This window comes from Nesoenas mayeri, assembly GCF_963082525.1.
Source record: "Nesoenas mayeri genome assembly, chromosome: 8".
Classification (NCBI taxonomy): Eukaryota; Metazoa; Chordata; class Aves; order Columbiformes; family Columbidae; genus Nesoenas; species Nesoenas mayeri.
Genome location: NC_137554.1, coordinates 24,174,483 through 24,196,340, shown reverse-complemented (window position 1 = coordinate 24,196,340; position 21,858 = coordinate 24,174,483). Strand labels below are relative to the sequence as shown.

Below are 21,858 nucleotides of genomic sequence, written 5' to 3'. Positions count from 1 at the left end.
GAAGTGGCCATTTAGCCAAATTGCATACCTGTGCTGTGTCAGCTATATGGTAGATTCATCTCATTCCATTGGTCTAATGGATAGCAATTGAATTTAATTAGCAAAACTACTTTGACTTAGTCTCATACTGTGCTGAATGTAATGAAATCTTTCTCCTCTCTCTCTCTCCCCTCTTTTTTTTTCCCTCAAATAAAGAATGTCCTTAACTGCATTCTGCCGTTAGAATATTAAAAGCTACATATGTTACTCCTAAGGACAGAGTACAGTCATCCCCTTTCACAGGCTTTAGATTTAGTTATTGTATTACATAACATAAAATAATTAAAAAGATACTTCGATAGTTACACACAGTATAAATTCAATTACCGCGATGTCTCCATTAAAAGCACTTTTATAGTATGAATAAAATGCAAATCCTCTTTATGGATCAATACCAGAAACATAATTCTAAGCTTCATCCTGAGAAGGAAGTTAGCCTTAATAAATCATCCTCGTAGATTCAAAAAAAGAAAAAAAGTTTAAAACATACGTATTTAAAGGTAATTCTATAGGGGAGACATGATACTCCTATTTCTTCTGGGCTCATTTTTTGACGGCGAGGTTCCTGGGCTGCGCCTCCCGCTTTTGTACAGACCCGGCCACGGAGGAGAATGCCGAGGAGAAGAAAAGCCCTGGATTTATTGAAACGCCCCAAATCTGGCAGCAAGAAGTTTGCAGCAACTCATCCCCCCCGCCAAAATAAAGTGTAAAGAAATTCCTCTGGATGGGTTTGGAGGGAATATTACTACCAAGCCTAACTTTTGCCTGGCCGGGCACAGCAAGACAAGTTCCTATGATTGATTATGGTGGTATCTCTGTATCTCTGACTTTGAACCATAACCTTTTTTGCACACAATGACAGTTGGGACCTACCATTTGCCATCTGTAGAGATGGTGGGGGAGAAAAGGACTTCGCTTACATTAATCAACCAATTAAGAAGAGCCTTAAACAAAACACTAAAGCATAATAAAAACCTGACTGCTTAATAGCTTTCTACTTTTAATAGTTGCCTTCCTGTAGTCTGCTGATGGGAGTAACATTGCTCTGCCCAGTCCCTGCTGGGGACGGGGCTCTGGATCCGGGGCTGGATCTCAAATGAAGCTGAGGGTCCTCTGCTCTGGGCAGGACAAACTGCCCTACAGAAAAAAAAAAAAGAAAAAAGAAGTTTGGAAACACAAGTTGTAAATCGCAGCCGTCCGACACGGCCAGGCTCTCCCGTCAACTGCCATCAGTAGAGAATTATTTTCCTGAGTGTAAAATTAGCAACTAATCAAAGACACAAATCACTGCTTCAGTAAGAATTAACCTTTTCTTTCAAAGCTTGGGGCAGTATCAAGAGACCCCATATATTTTGTCACTGCCCCCTCCCTCACGGTCGGCAGCACGTCCCGAACGAGAGGCTGAAACAGCTGCCGAAAGCAACCTGGAGGCCAATTCTGTGGGTAAAAACAGTTTTGTGGAAGCTGGCAGACAAATCCAAGTTTGGGAAGCAGACTAGGAGGAGGGAGACCTCTGTGTTTCTGAAAAGCATCCTCGTTTGCACCTCTGGCTGACAAGGTTGCTGTTAGCCGCTGTTTGCGAGGCCACGTCTGGTCCCAGTAAGAGGTACCGGCAGCATCTCCAACAGGCGCCTGTTTCTGCTGCCGCTGGGTACCCACCAGTGCAAGTCTCACATCATCTCTTCGACTTCCCTACTCAGCGAGGCTATAGTAGAGCACATGTTTATACCGATGAAAAAGTAAAACATTTATTAGAAGGAATACTCTTCAACTCCAGGCATTTCATACACACCCAGATATTGCTAAATCATCCTTTCACCATGGCCTGTAAATGAAATGGGCTGATCTCCTTGTAAGAGGTGAAGCGTATTTATGGACAAGGTGTACAAAAACCCACAAACATCTCAAGAACTGATCAGCAAAAAAAACAGAGTGTTACTACAATACATGTGGTTTTGCGATATTTAATAACTGAAATTCAGAACAAATTTGTTGGCCAAGATGGTCTCTCCATCCTCGTGCTATACGTCTCTTTGTCTATTGTTCTTTTTAATACATTGCATCTGTAAAAAAAATTGCAACCTACTTTGTACAATTACTGCACTGAAGTCCCAAGCAATCTATCAAGTTGTCATACGTTTTCTTCACATTAAACCTCTTTAAAATTTTTCTCTTTTTTTTCTACATTTCAAGAAAATGCAGGAGAAAATTTAGTCGGCCCAAAAAAAGGCACAGGGAAACATGTCGTTTATCAGGTCTGGGAACAAGAGGAGTTTGTGATACCGTGTCAGGAAACCAAATAATCCCCAATGTGGCACGTTAAACATTTGGAAGGTTTGTAAATCAAGAAAATTCAATGCATCGATAAACCTGCAACCAACAGGGCTTCAGAAAAATCCCCTCTGGGCAGGTTCGTTTTACGGAGGTTTCCTGAACCTCTTTTTGGAGCACATGAAAGGGGATGCTGAGGTTGCCGATGGTCCGTGTCCCCTGAGGGAGGGACAATGACAGGGCCGGGGCCCACAGGGCGGCCGGACACAGGGCTGGGTTGGGCTATTTATTATTAAGGAAAGTGCTTTTATCTATTGATGGCACCCAGAAACAATGAGCAGGAACACGAAGCAACGGGTGGGTGAGAGAGAAGGCGAAGGGAAACAGGGATTATTTCAGCTGGATGAAACGCTGGAGGGGCATTATTTTGCCTATTAGTTTAAAAACTCTCCACATCAAGATCTGCAGCATTTGAGGGACTATCACTACTTTAGAGCAGCGTGCAGAAATGTGCAGGTTTTGCCTTAATTTCTCCGCTAAATGAGCTCCATGACAAGGGATGAGATAAAGCTCTGCTAAGGATGGGAAGATGGGGATCCCTCTTCTGTGAACTACAGGGAAAAAATTTACCTCCAAGTCTCCCTTTCTCCTTTTTTCCTTCATTACCTCCTCCAAAAGAGGACCTGGTGGGGTCAGAGGAGCCTCAAGTACCCCCAAGTACCGCGGCCAAGCACTGGTCACTGGGTACCACTACCTTCGGGATCGTGAGCTAATGCAAAATAAAGGCAAAACATCAAGTGATTTTGGTTTTGAAACACCAAAGCCGTGCTCCCCGCACTCGGCTTGCACCACTGGTCCCACTTCTTGCAAAACAAAGAAATATGCTTAGGCTCCAGGAAATCCCATGTGTTACCGTAACTAATTTGAGCCCAACTGCATTTGCGGTATTGTCAGGTCTTTAGGACGATCCCGCGCCATTCCCAACGTAGGGAAAAACCGTCCGCTTAATTATCTTCTTTAATAATTCCATGGTATGTGATTTATTAAACAGACTCCTTATTTGTAAACAAAATCAGAGCCACAAATGTGCGAAGAGAGTCGCACTTCCTGGCTAAATAAGAGGCAGACAAAGAGCCCTAATGATGCACCAAAAATGCTAACCAAAAATGTACTCTTTAAAAAGATCACCAATTTAATGCTTTTTGTATTTCATTTATCAGCCATGTAGTCATCATTCCCCTCCCTACCACCATCTGTACACACTTTCCCAATAGACCATCACAGCTGTCCCGTTTCTCACACAAACAGTACCTTTTATATGCTTCCCAACTGTTTTTAATAACTGTTCTGTGCACAGCACTGTACTTCCTTTGTTTTCTTTTTTTTTTTTCTTTTTTAAAATACGAAAAAGAGATATAATCCAAACAAACAGGTCATCCCAGCAATCAGTATAGGAAGGCAATTAAAATGGTAAATGCTTCCATGGCCGCTGACCCGTCCTCGAGCCGCACCGGGGCTGGAAAGTTCCCTGGAGAAGTTGCTAAGGTAGATGAAGCTTGTTCATAAAACAACGTACATGAGCAAGACTGTCTCAGAAATCCTTCATCCCTTCTAATAAGGAAATATTATTAATACTAGCTACTGCTTGTGCAATCACAGAAAGTTTTTTGAGGCTTTCCAAGGACATCTATCAACTCAAAGATACCGCTACCCTGTATTTCAGAACTGTGTGGACAGAAACATCCCATTTTGGCTTCAAATTCTGACTCATTTCACTCTTTCTGGCATGTCCTGACTTTGTACCGATGGTGTTTGTGCCTCCCCTACACCCCCCTTGCTGTTGGGACCTGGTGCTCGGTGACCCACAGCAGGGACGATGGCACCGAGGGGTCGAGGACAACTCAGCCCCAAAGTCTGGGCAAACAAAATCGCTTGCAAAAAGCAACACCGGAGAGAGATCCAGCCTGGAATGGGGAGAAAAACGGGACTTTCTCAGAAACCCATCTCAATGGAAAACCGGCCTTACCGAGGGAACTTACAGGAACAAAAACTCTACATACAATACTTGTATTTTTCCAGGGCAATGCCCCTGTCACACCCCGCGGCACACAAACCATTCCAACCAGGTCCCCACCTGCACGAGGGGCACATGGAGAGGGGTCCCTGCGCTCCAATGGGACCGCAGCAGATAACCCAGTTCTGTGCCAGGAACGGGATCCCACTCGTACCGTCCCGGCGGCTTCACACCTGGGACTGCTCACTGCTGAGACACATCTCGCTTTTTTACAGAAGGGTTTATCCCTAAAGATTGTGCGTGTGGAAAACAACAGGCCCACCCTCAGCTCTCATTGTGATTTTGACCTCCAGTTTGTGACCAGAAAGAGAAAAGGTTTAAAGTGGGTGTCGAACATATTATTTTGCATATATATGTATATATATATATATCAGATTCATGCAGCCAGATCACAAAGAACAGACACCTTGATGATGCACTTTGGAGATGCAAGTGTGCATCCCGAACAGCACTGAGCTCCCTGCCCGGGTGTTTATAAATGCACCTGCCAAGGAAGAACTTAAACCAGAGCTGGTGAAGCTGATGTCCTTCTCTAAAAAAAAATAAAAATAAATAATTTTTAAAAAATCTATATTTTTTTAAGTCTTGACCACAAAAATCCCACCTCTTACCTGACTGCCCTGTTCTTTTCTGTGTTTTTTCCAAGTTTTCCAGCAATACCAACCTACGCTCACAAGGGTTCGACCGCTATCGAGGCTGTTCCTCCCACAGCCAGGCGAGCCGGCGGTGAAGCTTTCAAAGCAAATGATGTGGGATTTACTTTCTAGCTCAGCAACAACTACTTTTTGCTTTTTTAAACACAGAAACAAATGTAAATAGGTTTGTTGGCTATTTTTAATGAAGTCCTCATCACGCCAGGAAAAGTCCTCGTCGTCACACAATGAAAGCATTGCAGTGGCTATCCTCCCTAAAAGGGATCCCAACAATAGCTGGGCTTTAGAAAAGCATCCTGATACAAAGAATTCATTCTTCTGATTTACTTGAAACTACTTTGCCTTAAAAGAAAAAAAAAAAAAAAAGAACTGAATTAAATTTAAATTTTGCCCTAAGTTTCCAGCATCATTCAGGTATTTGGCCATTTTCTTCCATACCAAATTAAAAGTGTATTGGGTGAAAAGATCAAACAAAAATTTTAGCAAATCTCTTCAGGGTGAAATCTGATCGGCTATGTATTTCTCTATTAAAAACTCTAGTAAGTGTTCTTCTAGACAATAAGCATAGCAACTATCTAACTTGCCTTTTGATACCTTTGAAGAGGTTTGTCCCTGTTCTTTCATTACCAGGTATTTTGTAATGCACATATTGACTTTAAACACAGAAACAGTAATTCAAGCAGACACAATGTTTATTACGAAGCTCACGCAGCTCATTATCTGTCCCTCACATGCAACACTAAACCTGTAGATACAAAAAAATACAGCGTGAATGAGGTTGTCTGGACACTTTGCATTTAGTTTTTCATCCTTTCTTTCTCCCGAAACCTTCAGCAGACGCCCGTCCTGCAAACCTTCCCCTTGCCGACTGCTCCAGCTTAAGAACAGTCCGAGCCTAAGGGGGCTGTATGGAAATGCCTCCCTATGATATATTTCTCCCAAGTTTGCCAACACATTTTGCACATCGTGACAATCCCCATGACCGTGTGGTGGGTTTCCCAGCCTGAGGAACCTTCCTGCTGTCCCATCATGTGTCACTGAACGTGGAGCGACAGCAGCAGGGAACACGAGAGGGATGCACAGCACGGAGGATGGGGTAGAGCAGCTCTAGACTTTTAGATACTACGATATTAATATGACAAATGGATGAAGCCAAGGAGCAAGAAAAAACACTACCCGCACTTCTGTGGCTAGTGATACACCCCCCTGTGATGTTTTTAAACAACATTTTTACATCATCAAAAAAAGAACAAACGAAGAGCACCAGTGAGTTTCATCTCATTGACCAAACAACCGCCTGGTCGCGTGTTCGCACAAACCTCTCCAGCATAACCGGCTCACCTGGCCGAATAACCCTGCCCTGGACACCCACCAACCCCACGATAATTTAGTGCTTCACTACAGATACATCTCACCCCAAAACATGAACATGCTGAAACATCCAATCATGTTCTGGCAAGCATGCAAAAAAAAAAAAAAAGAAAAAAAAGAAAAGCCCATGGCAACAAAGCCGACAGCTTGCCAATGGCAGCTGCTGCACGCACACACAAAATTAAACTATATTCTTCTGAAAAGGGATATTATTATGGCATTTGTTTCCCCTCACCCATCACCCTCACAAAATAAAGGGGGAAACATCAAAATGTATCAAACATTAGGAGAGGTGGATTAAAAAAGAGAGAGAGGTGCTGCCCAGAGGAGGGATGGGATGGAGAATACAGGGTTTAACAGGAGATCCAACCGGGATTGAGGCTGGATGAAGGGAAATGCCCTGAAATATCGGCTCACCCATGGGCGATGTATGGCACAAGCAACTAAAACATTCATCCTTCCTACTGCGGGAGGGCTGCGGATGCTGAATTGCACCAAGTTTGGTCAAGCCAGCTCTCAGCTATACCACAAACCTGCACACATGCGCTTACGTACGTTAAATAGCATCTGATGGTACCTGTCTCCACTCCCTCTCCCCGATGCCTCCCGTGCTGCTCTGTGATGCACGAGATCACCATCGCCTCTCTTGTGAAGATAAATGTCACATCAGACCTCTGACATCATGTATTCGCCAAGTAATTATTTTTGATATCATAAGAGTTGTACAGGGTGCACAATAAAATTAAAAAGTAGAAAGCAAGGTTAATAAGATTATGGTGTTGGTATAATAGGTAATGCATTTTGCAGTATATCCTTAAATCTGCCCTCTAAAAACATAATTAAATAACTGTGATTTATATTTTAAAGGAATGCAGACATGCAGTGTATCCTCCTACCCACATATGCTAATTGCTTTCAGCCCCTAAAAATCACACAGTTGTTTGCAGCTTTTCAATCCTCATGTGTAAATAACCCGACTCTGGTCCAAGTTATGAACAATAAACTCCAGGAAACTTTTCGGAATAGCATGTCATTAAATCCGTCTTGATTTTATCTCGCTGACCTAATGGCACTGATGTGCTCTGAAGCCCATGAGGAAAGAGGAACGACTCTCCGGGGCCTTTCGCACTGGCCTGAGAGCCGACATTCCAGCCCACCGTGACACCAGGACAGTGCCCGGACCGGACGGTGGACACTGAGGACCCGAGAAGGGACCGAGACCCCCTTAGGAGGAGCCGATGGATGTATAAGCCCAGGATACCCCCTCGCTGTGGGTCTGTGTGCATCGCGGCAGTGCAGGGACCGTGGGCGATGTGCGCCCAGACATTTTGCTATAGGTGAAACCCAACTGCGCAGCTCTCCATTTCGCGCTCGCACGCAAGAGCCTGGCACACAAAATGGAGGCCCCCATGTGTTTTACGGGCAGCGGCTACAAATCCAGCCCAAATCCACCCGTGCTATAGGAGTCATGTCCTCCTCCTATGTGCTGAGCCATGATGATGCCATGCGGAGTGATGCTAGCTAGAAAAATTTCCAAAAAATATATATATAAATATGCTGTTATCTCTCCAAAATTAATTGCACTGTGAGGAGGGGATTGGCCAGGGCCCTGCTCTTGCAATTGGGAATAAAATGCTGCAATCTCCCGAAAACTTGCTGGGATAAAACTGCCCCACGCATCACAGGCACTATGACCTGCATGCTGATTTCTGCTGGACTTTCTGGTGGCTACCATTACGTGGGGGATAATTAGCAATAACCAAAGATGAAATGAATGAAGAGCATCCCACAAACGGAAAAAACAAAGCGATTAAAATGAATTTTAGCCCACGGACAACTCTTATCTACCAGGAGCCCTCACTGTTGTAAGGAAATCTTCAGGGTTGGCTGCTGTTAGGAGGCTAAAATAATTTGCCCTGAATTTACAGTCTGTAATTCAATCAGCAGCTCCAGCCCTTGTCTGCGCGGAAGGGAGCGGGGGCAGAGCGGGAGGATGCCCCAAAAGCCGTCCTGCTGGGACAGTCCCCAAGTCCCAGAAAGTCCATGTTTGAGACACGTGTGGCAAAGCCCAGGCTTTTGGGGATGGATTCAGGATTTACGGAGTTTGTTTGCTGGTTGCGAAAGCCTCGGCCGGAGCCTGAACCCGAAGCACCGAGGAGGAGGAGCTGCGAAGAAGCTCAAGGCACGGAAAGTAAGGGATGCCCTTTCCTTTGCATCTGAATGGGGAGAAAATACATAATTGTAATAATAAATAGCAGGTTTTATGAACAATTAGGATTCCACTGTCTCTTTGAAGGGTTTGAAAAGCTGACACGATGTTTTGGGTTCTCCAGATTCAGCTTTGAGGCCTCAACCAAGAGAAACATTCAGCCCCGCTGTGTACAGCAGTGACCACAACAAAGATTGTGGTTTCTCCCACACTCGCCTTAAATAGATCTAAATTAATGCTATTCATCATTGGGTGGAAAAAAAGGGAAATATAAAAGTGCAGTCGCTTGTAGACAAGCCAGCAGCATTGGGCAACTTTCTTACCATTCAGAAACTTCTCCTGCTTCTGCACCTCGGAGCCCGCCGGGGCAGGGAGGTGTGGAAACAACACACCCTTATATCATCACCTGGAAAACATCCTGGGCATATAAAATACGCCTTTATCCCGTGTTTATTTGTTGTTGCTGTTGTTGTTGTTGTTGTTGTTGGAGAAAAGGGAAAGCTAAAACCACATGACTGAACTCCTGCCAGGAGTTCGTGATAGAGCAGAGCGTCCCGAGTGCCGCACCAGTTAGTATCCGAATTATCACGGATACTCACCGGCTCAGTTACAACTGCACGGGGAGAGCAGTTGTCCCACCTAAATCCTGCTTCTGTCAGCTCCCGCCCTGCCCGTGGCCGTGGAAAGCCCTGGGGTTCGCTCCCCGAAGCGCAGAACATCGCTAGATGGAGATTATCTTTCCACACCACGCGGGGTGTGCAGATCGATGCGTCCCATGCGTGCCCGTGATAGGCGGGTGTGTGAAATTTGGGGTGTCAAGGAGCCGTGGTTGTCACCTCCCCACTCTCCCAAATGAAACACAGACCCAGACTCCCACCGCTGACTTTTTATGGGCACCTTTTATGAGGCGAAAGCACTGCAAAATTTGCCTTCTCCTGGTGTTCCTTGAGGGCAGAAATACCGCAAGACGTCTTAATTTTACTTTTTTTCTTTAAAACTATAGGTGTCTCACAGTGGTAGAAATTAATGGAGAAAACATACACACAAAAACCCACCAACCTATGAGCCCCTAAACATTAAAATCTCTGCTGGACAATGAACTGTTCAGGTTCCCCCGGGCACACGCAGGGAACGCATGTGAAATACCTGGTGCAAAGCTGGACGAGTAAAGTGACTGCAGAAATGTGTAGGGACTAGTAACGTCACAAAACTTAAAGGCCCATTTTGGATGTATGCTGGAAGAACCACGGGCTGGAATTAGGCTTTCAAAAGCCTTATATACAGAGGGAATGTCATGGATGCTTTAAAAGTCTTCAGATACGTGTAAAAATAACATATATATTACACATTATCTCCACAGAACAAACACCATTTGAAATGTGCCCCTTTAAACTACCATTATGGGCTGTCTAAAGAGCATTTTGGTTGAAACTTGGGAGGAAAGGAAGGAAAAAAAAAACAAAACCCACTGATCTTACACCTGCTCTTTAGCAGTGGGAAGTGGGTTCTCAATCTGTTAACATGACCATCTGGCCAATCTGCATATCACGGCTATCTGGATTACTGTACGATGGAATGACAATAACATAGCCAAAACAAAAGTAAAATGCATCAAAAACTAACAGTAGTGCAGCCCTTTTGATTTTAAATTAAATAATAAGTGTGGCATCACAGCAAAGTGAGAAAGTCAGCTAAATAATTAAAAATGAGCCTTCGCTGCGGCATAATTAAGTAAACAATATGGTGTGTGTTCCTATATGAGCCTGCAATAGTTTCCAGCGTCGAACGCCCCACTTTCGCAAAGCAGCTCTCGGAGTTGGAAACGGTGCAACAGCTTTTTTGGGTGCCGTGCGGTGTGGTCAGGACACCTCTCGCATCCCCGCAACGCGCCAAATCGGCTGCGGCTATTAACAGGATTAATGCAGCAACAATCAATACCAATCGTACTAAAAGATTACGTGTACCTTTCGGACTACCTCTGCCGGCGTTTTGGCTGTCTGCAGCCGTTTTCTGCATTAACTAATCTTGGGGTTATTCCCATCAATGCCTCTTTGCGGCGGTCCAAGTAGAAATATTTTAATTCAGCCGACGGGAACGTAAAATGGGTCTGCTTAAAGTTCAAGGTCATGTGCTATATACTATTGCCCAGGCAATTACCCACGGAGAGTATTTAGACGCTAAGTAAATTTTCACAGTCGCAGGAATAAGATCGACTCCTTGCATCTTCGCTGGCTTCTATTCGAAACACGAGCAGAAAAGTGAACTCACGCAAATAAAACCCCATCCCCAGGTTTCCCTTAAATTTGGGATTTTTAAATGTCCTTCTGAAAGATTAAAAGATTTTCTCTGCCACAAATACCTCGCCAGCTTAATTCTCGCCCGAAGCGCATAATGTCGACCATCCAAAAAAATAAATCAGGCATCGCAGCATCGCCTCCTGGCCTCCCAGCCAGCTCCGTCCACTGGAGAACTCTCTAAAAACTGTGACCTCTCACTAAATTTAACTACTTCCACTGCCAATCTCTTCTCCAATCTGATCACATTAGCAGAAGGAACTCCAAAGCAGTAAAAAAACTCCAGAAAGTTCTCGGTTGAGTGCCTACTAATGAACAAAGGTTAACTTTATCTAAAAGGTCAAATGCCTGGTGGCTAAGGTTGTGACCTTAACAACTTAAATTGTGACCTTGCCACGTGCCTAGTATATTGTAGATTCTGATACAGATCATCTGGTAAAGGACCGGTCATAAATTAGCTTTACTGTTCGACTCCCACAAAGAAAACGGTTTGCCACAATGGTTTCCAACTTGTCATTTGATACAAGTGGAGAATAAGTGAAAACTAAAAAGCGAACCCAAGTTCAGGGTGTGAAAATGCCGCCTGCTTTTATTTAAGCAGATTAGAAACTGCAAACTGAGAGCAATACTCTAGATTTCAATACATTTTTTGGTCAACCTCTAATTCATAGAACACCGATCTTTCTTTGCATTCCCCCCCCCCTTTTTTTTACTAAAATGACATGTAGTTTGCCTATTTGCATATTTTTGTTTTCTCTTTCTAGCCAGTTCTTAAAGAGAATAATTGATTTCAGTTGCTTTGTAAGAAGCACTATTTAAATATGTGCACATGTGTTCCCTTACAGATGATAGTGCCTACTGAAGAAAAAGCGTGGATTCAAAGCAATAATTATTGTACATGTTTAGAAGGAAAGGGACAACTCGCTGTTGAAGTCATCTCAAATACGGGCATCTTGGAAGAGAATATTCCCCCCAAAAAAAGAAGAGTGATAAAAAAAAACAAAACCAAAAACAAAAAAAAGGAAGAAAAAGAGAAGCAAGCACTATGGGTGAAAAGGTCACAATGGTTTTGGCACGTATCTTCAAGCACGTTTCGGAGTCTGTGCCTCCTGCCAATACTGGCAACTTCTCAAAACTTTTAAGGAGGTAAAAACATTGTTTAGTGTTTACAAATCTTCTGTACTATAGCAGATGCTTGTCAAATCAGCTATATGTAAGTTGACCAGCCCCTACCTAATATTTGCACCAGCGACTTCTCCCTTATAAATAAGCGGTCCATATATTTGGGGAGCGAGGTCTGATGGAGCTTGAGACAAAGGACCCTTAATTTATTTTTTTCTTTTTTTTCTTTTGTGATTTTCCTGTTGCGCACCCGGCACAAGCTGCCATTACTGCGGGTCTGCGGGAACCAATGGCTGTCAACTTGGCCAATGTTCAGGTGTAACAAAGACTGCTGGGATACATCGGAGGGGATAAAAAAACGGGAAAAAAAGGGGGTTAAAAAAAATCTAGCCTATACACGAGGCTTTCGGTACACCTCTGTGAAGCAATATGCATGGTGACCACGCTGTGCTACCTCCTAAAAACTCATTTTGTCCCCCTCCCCGGTGAGGTTTAGCCAGGGATACGCCAGCGCAGGCGACTGCATCGCGAGCACAATGCGATGCGTGCGATCAGCAAACAACGGCCAAAAAAGCCAAGCGGTGAGGTCTGCACGAGCACGTTACCGCTAACACAAAACCGCGTATCTAACCCCCCAAAAACGAGCCTAAGCCTCGCACTAAGTTTCCGTGGCAAACATCTAGTCCGAAGAACAATTAGTGCAATTGCTGCCTGTTGACGATGAAGGCAGAAATAAATAAGAGTTCGCTATCGAGGCTATTGTTTGCCAACAGCACGCTGATAAGATGGTATATCCCTAATCACAATATTGAACTTTAATAATGTCTACTGCCCAACTGTTACAGCAGGGAGAAGATCCCTTCAGGCTCCTAGGAGCGCTTACACCCCTGGGTTGGGTCATTTTCTCCTCATCCTACATTTTTGTGACCCTACACACAGGCTAAACCAAGACCGTTGGTTTCTATTAACAACTTCTGTGCCTGGCAGAAGCTGCTTTTCATTTAGGAAACACAACATGGACCAGTATTTACTGGCACCACTCTCTATATGTCTAAATAATAAAAACCCGTGCGCCATGTAGCAGTAAACGATGGTTTTCAGCTGCATCAAGGCACTTTAAGCACATCACCCTGCTTCGATGTGCAGAGAAGGAAACTGAGGCAGACAAAAGGGATGCGGGTCCCTGGTCTCCCCAGGGCTGATGATGGAGCAGGAGGGGTCCCACACCACCCCAGCCCAAAACTCCCTTTGGTTAGCCATTAATTGGTAACCCTTCCTTCACCGTGCCCCATAATAAAATCGCAGAGTAAATAAATAATTTTCCACAATATTTGCCTACCTCCCCTTTTGCCACAAACACGCAATATGACTTACCGCTTCGCACCAAAGTGCAAAGTAAATTTCGCAGCTTATCTGTAGGAAATACCGTGAGGATACTCAAAAGTTATTTCTGAACAGGGATCGTACCCGTAAAATCACAGCGGCAACACCGCTTATCGCAACAAGCGCTGCGGGAACTCGGCACAGAAAAACTTTGGGGTAGCCAAAACCTTCCACAACCCCTTCGAAAGAAGGTGGCATTGGGAATGCAGGCTCCCACTGCTGCAATTCGCTCTGTTTTCTTACCAATACATATTTATATAGTAGTGGTTTCTACGAATATGATTCCTCTCTGCTCCTCTTTTTTCAGCCTGTCCAGCCCCTCAACTTTTGCAAGTCAGGCTGAAACCCAGGAGGACCTATATATACTATAGGTGAAACCTGGGGCTTAGCACTTCACATGCACGCATTTTTCTGCAATATAACCACTTCAGAGAAGTACAATAGCACATTATTTTAGCCAGTCAACCTGCTACCCATCCTCTGAGCACAGAGAGTCGCTCCGCAGGCCGGGTGTACTCTGCGCTGGAGTCAGAGATCTCAAGATTTTCGTTTTCATCACATGCAAAAAACCATCTCAGCCTCTCCCGTAAGCACAATATTCTCAAACCAGGAATTTGCTTCAAGACCTGCTCGGCTCCTAGGTGTATAGATTGCGATATTTCAGGGAGCTTTAAACACCTCCTTTTCCCCATAGGGTTACCGGGGGGTTGTTTTGTGGCCACTCAGACCTGATGGCTGCGGTTGCTGCCGAGGGACTGTCTTCTCCTTTCCCTCTGAGCCCAATCCTGTAGGACTGATATTCCCCATCCCTGTGGGGTGAGGATACCTGGTACTCCTGATCCACAGGCCTCAGGGACCTGCAGCCTTTTCAGGCTACTTTGTGCATAACATATACAAACTTTTTTTTTTTCCTTTTGTTATTTTAAATCATTAAAATCTATCTGTTTTCCCCCAAAATCAGGATAAGGGAAGCTGCGCCCAGCTGCGATCCCTCCTAGGACAACATTTAGCATAACACCTGTGAAAGATGCCCAAAACGCCATTAACCCCAGGAAAACAAGAGCCGCTTTCATGAGGCTGCACCTTAAAAACCCATGAAAAGGAAAAAAAGATAAAATAAAAACAAGGAGAGTTTTGGCACTCCCCTCGCCCCGGGAGGGCGATCACCGGCATCCCCGCTCCCTCCCCATGCAGCCGCCACCGGGGCACGGCGCCCGGCCCCAAGATAAACCGAAAAGATGTAGAAGGTGGTATAGAAAAGCACTTACCTGCTGCGTGCACAAAGTATGCCAAATATAAATCGAGTTCCTTAACAGAAACTCCTATATGGTGGGGCTGTACGCACAGCCCGGGGTTAGAGCACTGTGGGGACTTTACAAGGCGCTCGCCATCAGTACTTTCGAGCGGAATACCTTTAAATAAAATCACCATAACAAGGTCCAACCTCCAGACCTTATCTGCCTGGCGAAGGCAGTCAATTCTTCTCATCTTGCCCTTCTGGTCTGGATTGGAAAGAACGCAACACGGAGGCTTTTTTCCTGTGACTGTGAGAACAAAATCCTCCCGAAATTCAGGCCTGATATCTTTCCGGAGCTTTGCCAGAAGTCTGGATGCCCATTTTTGCTTTACCTCGGGTTTTTCACTTAGCAGTTCGTCCTTCACGGCTCTCTCTTCCTCTTTTGACATACGTTTTTCATGTTTTTTGAAGTATTTTCTTTTTCGGGCTTGCAGGTTGAACCACGTGTATGCAAACGCTCGGACGTGAGGCAGAAGTGCTTCAATGAAGGGATGAAATTCATCCTGAAAAAAGTTACAGAGAAGGGTCGATGTCACCGAAACCATCAACAAAAAAGCCTCCAGAAACGGGGCTTTCGCGAGGGCGTCGAGGTTTGCCGGGATGGTGAGAATTAGGAGGGTGATTACGTATTTTACGGGCTGTGGGACTCGCCGACCGACCCCGCCACATCCCCGCTTCACCTCACGCCCACCCAAAACCGCTGTTCCCACCCCAAAAAAACAGGGTCCAACTCCAAACAAGCACCCAGCTGTAGACCATGCAACGATCGGGGCCCCTTCCCCCAAATTCCAAATCGTGTTAAAGGAAAAAAAACAAAAACGGAGAAGGAGTTAAAAGCGAAATAACCCGGCTGCGAGTCCACTGTCGAGCGCGTATCTCCCTTTGCTCTCTCCCTGACCCCGCTGCTTGCGGTGTAGCCAGCGTTTGCCCGCCAATTTGGCAAATCCTAAACATTTGGATGCCAATCAATGTTTGTATGGGGAAGCCTAAAGTATAGTAAAACTTTCCCTAAGATATATTTGGAAATAGCAGCAGGCAGTATAGTAGAACGCCAGTAGAGCTGCGTGTACAAATACAATGAAGGGTGGTTTTCTCTGCGTTTCCTAAAGGGTGAGGGGAGTAGAAAGCAACGTGGCCGGTTTGGAGATTTATCCTGCGTGCGCAACACAAACTAGCATTAAAATCCTGGAAAATCCAAGGGTGACAAATTTAAAAAAAAAAAATTAAAAAAAAATTTGGTTTATATTCAGTCAAAAAGAAAAAAATTAAAATCTGCTATTCAGGGCTATTAGGACAGGCCAAACTCTGAGCCTTTATATAAAATAAAACAAGAAAACCTGACAAATGCGGTAACAGAAAATCCTAGCACGACTTGTGCAAATACGCAAAGAGTTATTTATTTTTTCTTTAAACGTTGTGTCATTTTTTTTTCACGTGTTTAAAAAGAAATGCCCTACTTGGAAAGTTAGTTTGGCCATCCAGAGACACTGCTTGCTTTGTGTAAAGATCACCTCTTTCCCTTGGCACTAAAATAATCACGATTAAAATTACGCTGACAATAAAAAAGTGCGAGAAAGACTCCACTATTAAAAAAGTAAATAAAAATATATATAGCCTCAAAAAGCACCACATAAATCAGCCAGAGAAATTAAAACATATCATAATATACTGCGGCCACGCTTCTTGTTTTTCTCTGAACAAATGAATGACCGGACTCCAGGCTGCACATAAAACCGTATAGAGCCCGTGGGGCCCGATCCGGCCCCGCGTGCTGGGGATGTCCCTGATCCAGGGCCCGAGTTGCTCCTCTTCTCAGGATTGGGCCCTCCAGGAGGGAAAAAATAAAGGACTGTGTGCAGCGTTTCCCTCAGCATGGCAAAAGTCAAGGGAATTTTTCAGATTAACTACCTTTTTTTAATTTTTAATTATCCCATGGAGTACATTTTCTACCCAAATCATTTCAGGTCGTGCAAATGCTGCGATTAAAACAGACGGCTTATGACCTTTCAACACCTTATTTTAACTTGTGTTTTCTTCTCAAAAATTAGGAAAAAAATGAGAAATCAATAGTAGAAATATCTATCAGCAAAATCCTGTCGTAATTCAAGACCTTCTGCTGACTTCCCAAAAGCTTTCACTGCACTTATTCTGAGTGGCCCCTGAACTGTAAATACTTAAACCCATAGGTAATCCCACAGCATTTATTTTTATTTTAAACACAGATTGCTGAAAACTACAAAAAAATGGCACAACATATTTCATTATAGCACAGCAGAGCGGTAATAATCACAGCTACTATGAATCATTATTAAAATATAAGCAGGTAAAATAAAGTAAATCACTGTAACGATAGGCACATTCCTCCTTTTTTTTTTTTTTTTTTTAATTCCCCCCCCTCAGCTGGAAAAGATCACGGTTTCAAATTTCAATAAAGTTTAAAAAATATATATAAAAATAAAAAAAATCGCTGTGAGTTTGCAGTCGGCAGATTCAAAAAGTGAGAGGAGGCACAATCCCAGCACATGGGGCTGGAGAAACAGCTCTCACGGGGAGGGGAGGAAAGGAAAAGATAATAAAAAGAAAGAAAAATATAAAAACTACAGGTCCCTACAAGCTATTAAAAATAATAAACCCTCCTTTCTGATCACTCCTGTCCTTCCCCTTCCTCACTCAGGGAGAGCCAAGGAAAAAAAGGCCTTTTGTCAAGTGGAAGTTTATCTGCGAAGGGACAGACAGCAGGGACAGACCCACGGCGAGCCAGGGGAGCGCTCCCAGCCTTCCTGCCTTCCCAGCGCGTCCTGGTACATCCTGAAATATTTCAACTTTTCTGCTTTAAGCAGCGCTTTGTCCTGCCTGATCTCATGTGCTCGGGACTTTTTCGGCTCGACGCTGGATGCTGTCCAAGAGAGAGTCGCTGTAACCTGCGCTAAAGCTGATTCCTACGATGTGAACCTGAAAGGGGAGGTGAAAACACCGCCAAAAAAATAAAAAGAAAAGAAACCAAACCACTTTAAAAGACTTCAAGGAGGAGGGAAAGGGGAAAAAAAAAAAGGGGATGCTTTTTGGTGTAAAGTCAGGGTCGGTGGCTGAAGTAAATGCAAAGCACCGCTGCTCGGCGCGCGAGGTGTGCACGTCCCTATTAAAGCCCAATGTGTCTTTTCAAAATGGTGTTCGAAGAGAAAAGGTTAATGACTCATAAACAGACCAACTTTCAAACTGTCTTGGTAAACACGCCGCTCCGTAAAAAAATCGCACCGCTTCAATCTCGGCGGCGAGGTATGAGCAAAGTCGGAGTGGAAATAAAAGCACTCGGGGCTGATCAAACAAAATTGGGCTTGATGCAGGGACGGTGGGGGGGAGCAGTTTCTGCACAATACGATTATTTATTTCAGTGTTATTACAGCCTTCCTACCCCCCAAAAAAAGTTTTGGAAATGTGTCAATGCTAGTGTGCTAACAGATGTGCAGACTTGTCTGCAGCCTCCCTGCAAAATATCCAGATTTTCAGTAACTGGTGGAAAAGGAGATGATCTTTGCCTTTCCCCAAGTTCGCTTCAAGGGAAACTTTCAAAGTAATTGATAAAGACGTTTGCTTCCCCCGCCTCAGCATTTGATGGGCCACCTAAAAACAAAAGACACCAGAAAACTAGGAAAGAGAGAATAAAAACTTTTTTTGTTTTCATTGCGCTACTCTCCAAAGTTTGAGGATCCAGCTCTTCCGAGAGCTGCCTGTTTCTAAGCAGCACCTAGAATCTGGGCCGTACAATTCACTACAGCTCATACCAAAGTTTTCCTCTGCTCTTCAGAAAGGTGTACAAAAAAAAAAAGCAACCCCAAACAAAACAAAACAAAACAAAAATTAAAAACCCTTATAACAAAAGAGCCCCCAAACCCAGCCCAAAGGCGCCCGCAATAACGTAACACTGCAAAGGAGTCTTTTGAAACAATATATTTTTGCTGATCTTTTTGAAATTAAGCCAGCTACAGCAACCCTTGTTAATATTTTTACAATCCATTTGCTTGTAAATCTATTAGGAGATGTGCATATGTTCCCCAACTATTTCCTAGATCTTCAGCAGATATGTAAATGGAACGATGTTTAGATTTTTCCTGACAGATGATACAAAATGCTTGTGCCATTTCAGTTCCAGTGCCTGGATAAATATGCTCATAACTAGGATTTCTGTTTGTTTTCCTTTTCTAGCCCACTTTCAAAAGCTTCCCTTTAAATCTGACCCAAAACTTCAGACAGACAAAAAAGAAAAAAAAAATCTCTGTCCCAAAGCTTGTTTTAATAAAAGCTCCTGAAATTAAAAATAGAAAATCGCTTGCAATTGCTAAGGGCTCACTCCTTTTTTCCACAGAAAATGACAGAATCACCCAATTGATCCTTCGGAGGGAAGAGTTTGTCTGGAGGCCTCTAATCCTCGTATTACTTTTCCAAACGTGCAACAAGAATGCGAGATTTTCACAACTGAGTAACAGCACAGTGCATGGCTTTTTTTTTTTAATAACAAAAAAAAAAGAGGGGGGCGGGGGGGGAGGTGGACACGACAGACACTGGGATAGGGAGCAGCCGGCCCATGGATTTATTTTCTCTCCTTAATGTGCAACTGGGCCTACTAAACCCCAGCAGCTCCACGTGCAGATGCAGAGCGATGCGGAATGTCGCTGGTCCTGCAAGAAGCATGTTGCTGTCCCCCCTGCAGCAGCACAACTGACAAAACCCAGGTATTTTTCAGAGTTGAAATCGGAGGCACAAACTTTGGCCAAGGCAGAGCATGGAGTTGTATCTCCATCCTCTGCAAACTCCCTCCGCTCCCGTTCACCTCCTGCCTTTAATCAAGTGTATGGTTTTTAAGCCAGGTGGAGTTTCATGCCTCCGCCAGCCTGGCTTCTCCTGGCCGAGCACCCCAAAATCTGGGGGAGGCTGGGGAAGGAAGAGGGGATCACAGCGACGGAAGGGGATGAAACTTTTGCAGCTCTCCAGGGCTGCCTGGGAAGCTGCCTCCCCTCTCCCTGCATTCCCTCGCCTTTTTCTCGACGGAAAGAGCCTGGAGAGGCTTTCTCACCGGGAGAAAAAAAATATTCAAATTAAATTAATAAGAATAATGTAGACAAAATCTCCTGCAGGAGGAAATAATCTGGGGTTTGAGTCCACCACAAAGCATTTCCTCGTTAAACCATTACATATCCTGCTAATTGAAGGTGTGTAATTTAGCGTCCTGCAGCAGTGTGCGGGGTAAAGTGGGGGTCGGGTAGCGCTCGGCGGTCGCGTAGCTCCTGGGCACCGCGGGGCGATCCCCATCGCCCGGCCCCCGCGCAGCCCTGTCCCGCCGCAAACGGGGGACGCAAAAGTTGCGCCGAGTCCCGCGGGGGACCCGATCTGCGGGCGGGAGGATCGCGGAGGAGGGGGGGATCACGACACACGCGGGACAAGTTCGCGGGTGTCCCCCACCCCCCCCTCCCCGCTTGAAGCGGCCTCCGCGGGGCTGCGCGGGTGCGGAGGACACTCCGCACAGGGGCGGCTGCACCGCGCCGCACCGCGGGTGCGCACTCAGGTGCGGGGGGACGTTCCGTCTCCGCGTCCGGGGAGGAAGCGCGGAGCCAGTCGGGTCGACCCCCCCCGCCCCGCCACCGCGTAACCCCGATTGCGGAGCCGTGCGGGGGGTGCGGGCCGTGCCGTGCCTGGCGCCCGGGGCTGGGGAAGGCGCAGAGGCTGGCAGCGCTGCCCAGAGCGCGGAGCGGCGGTGCGGGGCGCGGGCGGCGGCGGCGGCATCGATCGCGGATGACCAAGCACGGCGGGGCCGTGCGGGGCGTCCCGCAGCACCGCGCGGCTTCGCCCCCAGCCCCCCCAACCACCACCCCTCTTATTAATTAAACCATTAATAAGTAGGCGCCATTAGCCATGTGCCGATACAAATGGCCGTGCGGGAAGGAGGTGGGGGGGTGGGATGCAAGCGAAAGGCAACAAAGTTAGTTTCGGCGAAGCTGCGTTTCTGCCCCTTCCCCGGCGCGCACACACGCACCCCCCGCAGCGCCGGCCCCATCGCGCCCCGGCAGCCGCTTACCTGGGTGAGACAGAGCGGAGAATACATGACTGCTGCGGGGGGCTGCGGTTTGGAGGTGTGCGTGTGCGGGGAGAGAGGGAGAGAGAGAGGGGGAGAGAGAGAGAGGGAGAGGGAGAGAGAGGAGGGGAAAAAAAGAGAGAGAGAGAGAGGAGAGGAGGGGGAGCCCCGAGCCTGCTTCTTGCTTTCACATTTCCAACTCTGCCAAACTGCAGCCAGCGCGGAGCCGCTCCATGAGCTGAACTTTAACCCCGCCTCGACTTTCCCGCACTACGCGCTCGGCATGCCTGCCCTGCGCGCCGTTAAAGGCATAGCGCACGCTGCGCGCCCCTCCGCGGACCCCCCGTTCCGCGCCCCTCCGCGCCGCTCTGCGCCGCGCCGCCCCGCTCAGCGCTGCTCCGCGCCGCCCGCCCGCGGGGGCGGGGAGGGGCGGGGAGGGGGCTGCGGCGCCACCGCCTCCCTCCGCCCCGCCGCCCCGCAGCGCGGGCAGCCGCGGAGAGCGAGCGGTGGCGGGCTCAAAGTTTTCTCCTTTGCGGGTTTTTGTGTGTGTTATTTTTTATTATTATTATTTTTATTTTCGTGGCGGCTGCGGCTCCGCTCGGCCCTTGGCCGGGGACGCAGCGGGGGGGGTAGGGGACGGGGGGAGCGGCGCTGCGTTCACAACTTTCCCCATCCCCTTTGGCACTTGTCATTTTAAATCAAGCGCTTTATGGTCAGGGGTGCTTATTCCACTTAAAAATAATAATATAAAACCGCAGTAATACATAAATCAATATGCACGCCGCATCCCCCCTTCCGCCACTTACTAATAAAATCACTCCTTAAAAGTGAAGCGCTTACAATTAAAAATACACCCGCGCCTCCTGCCACTTCTTCAGCGCATTGTTTTGGCACCGACGGCGTTTGGGTTTGGGGTTTGGATGTTCTCCAGCCCGCTCATGGGGACTCACAGGGTGTCCCGTGTGTTGCGTCCCCCTGCCCACCTCCTTGGGAACAGCGTTTTCCACTGATGCTGGAAGCGATTTAGGGGAAGCCGCATCGCTGCGCGGTTATCCGCGCAGCGGGGGCACACAGGAAA

The 21,858-nt window shown here is 46.2% G+C and overlaps 1 protein-coding gene across 5 annotated transcripts in view; it reads right to left on the bottom strand.

Moving 5' to 3' along the window:
- Positions 1-20,933, bottom strand: part of NFIA (nuclear factor I A) — a 245,510-nt gene extending 224,577 nt beyond the window's left edge. For all 5 annotated transcript variants that reach the window (XM_080348450.1, XM_080348447.1, XM_080348449.1 and 2 more), the window contains exons 1-2: positions 20,784-20,933; positions 14,685-15,216 (exon numbers count right to left, since the gene is read on the bottom strand). In XM_080348450.1, the coding sequence (XP_080204576.1) occupies positions 14,685-15,216; positions 20,784-20,810 (559 nt within the window). In that variant the 5' untranslated portion in view covers positions 20,811-20,933. The remainder of the gene's footprint in view (positions 1-14,684; positions 15,217-20,783) is intronic.
- Between the last annotated feature and the right edge of the window lie 925 nt (positions 20,934-21,858).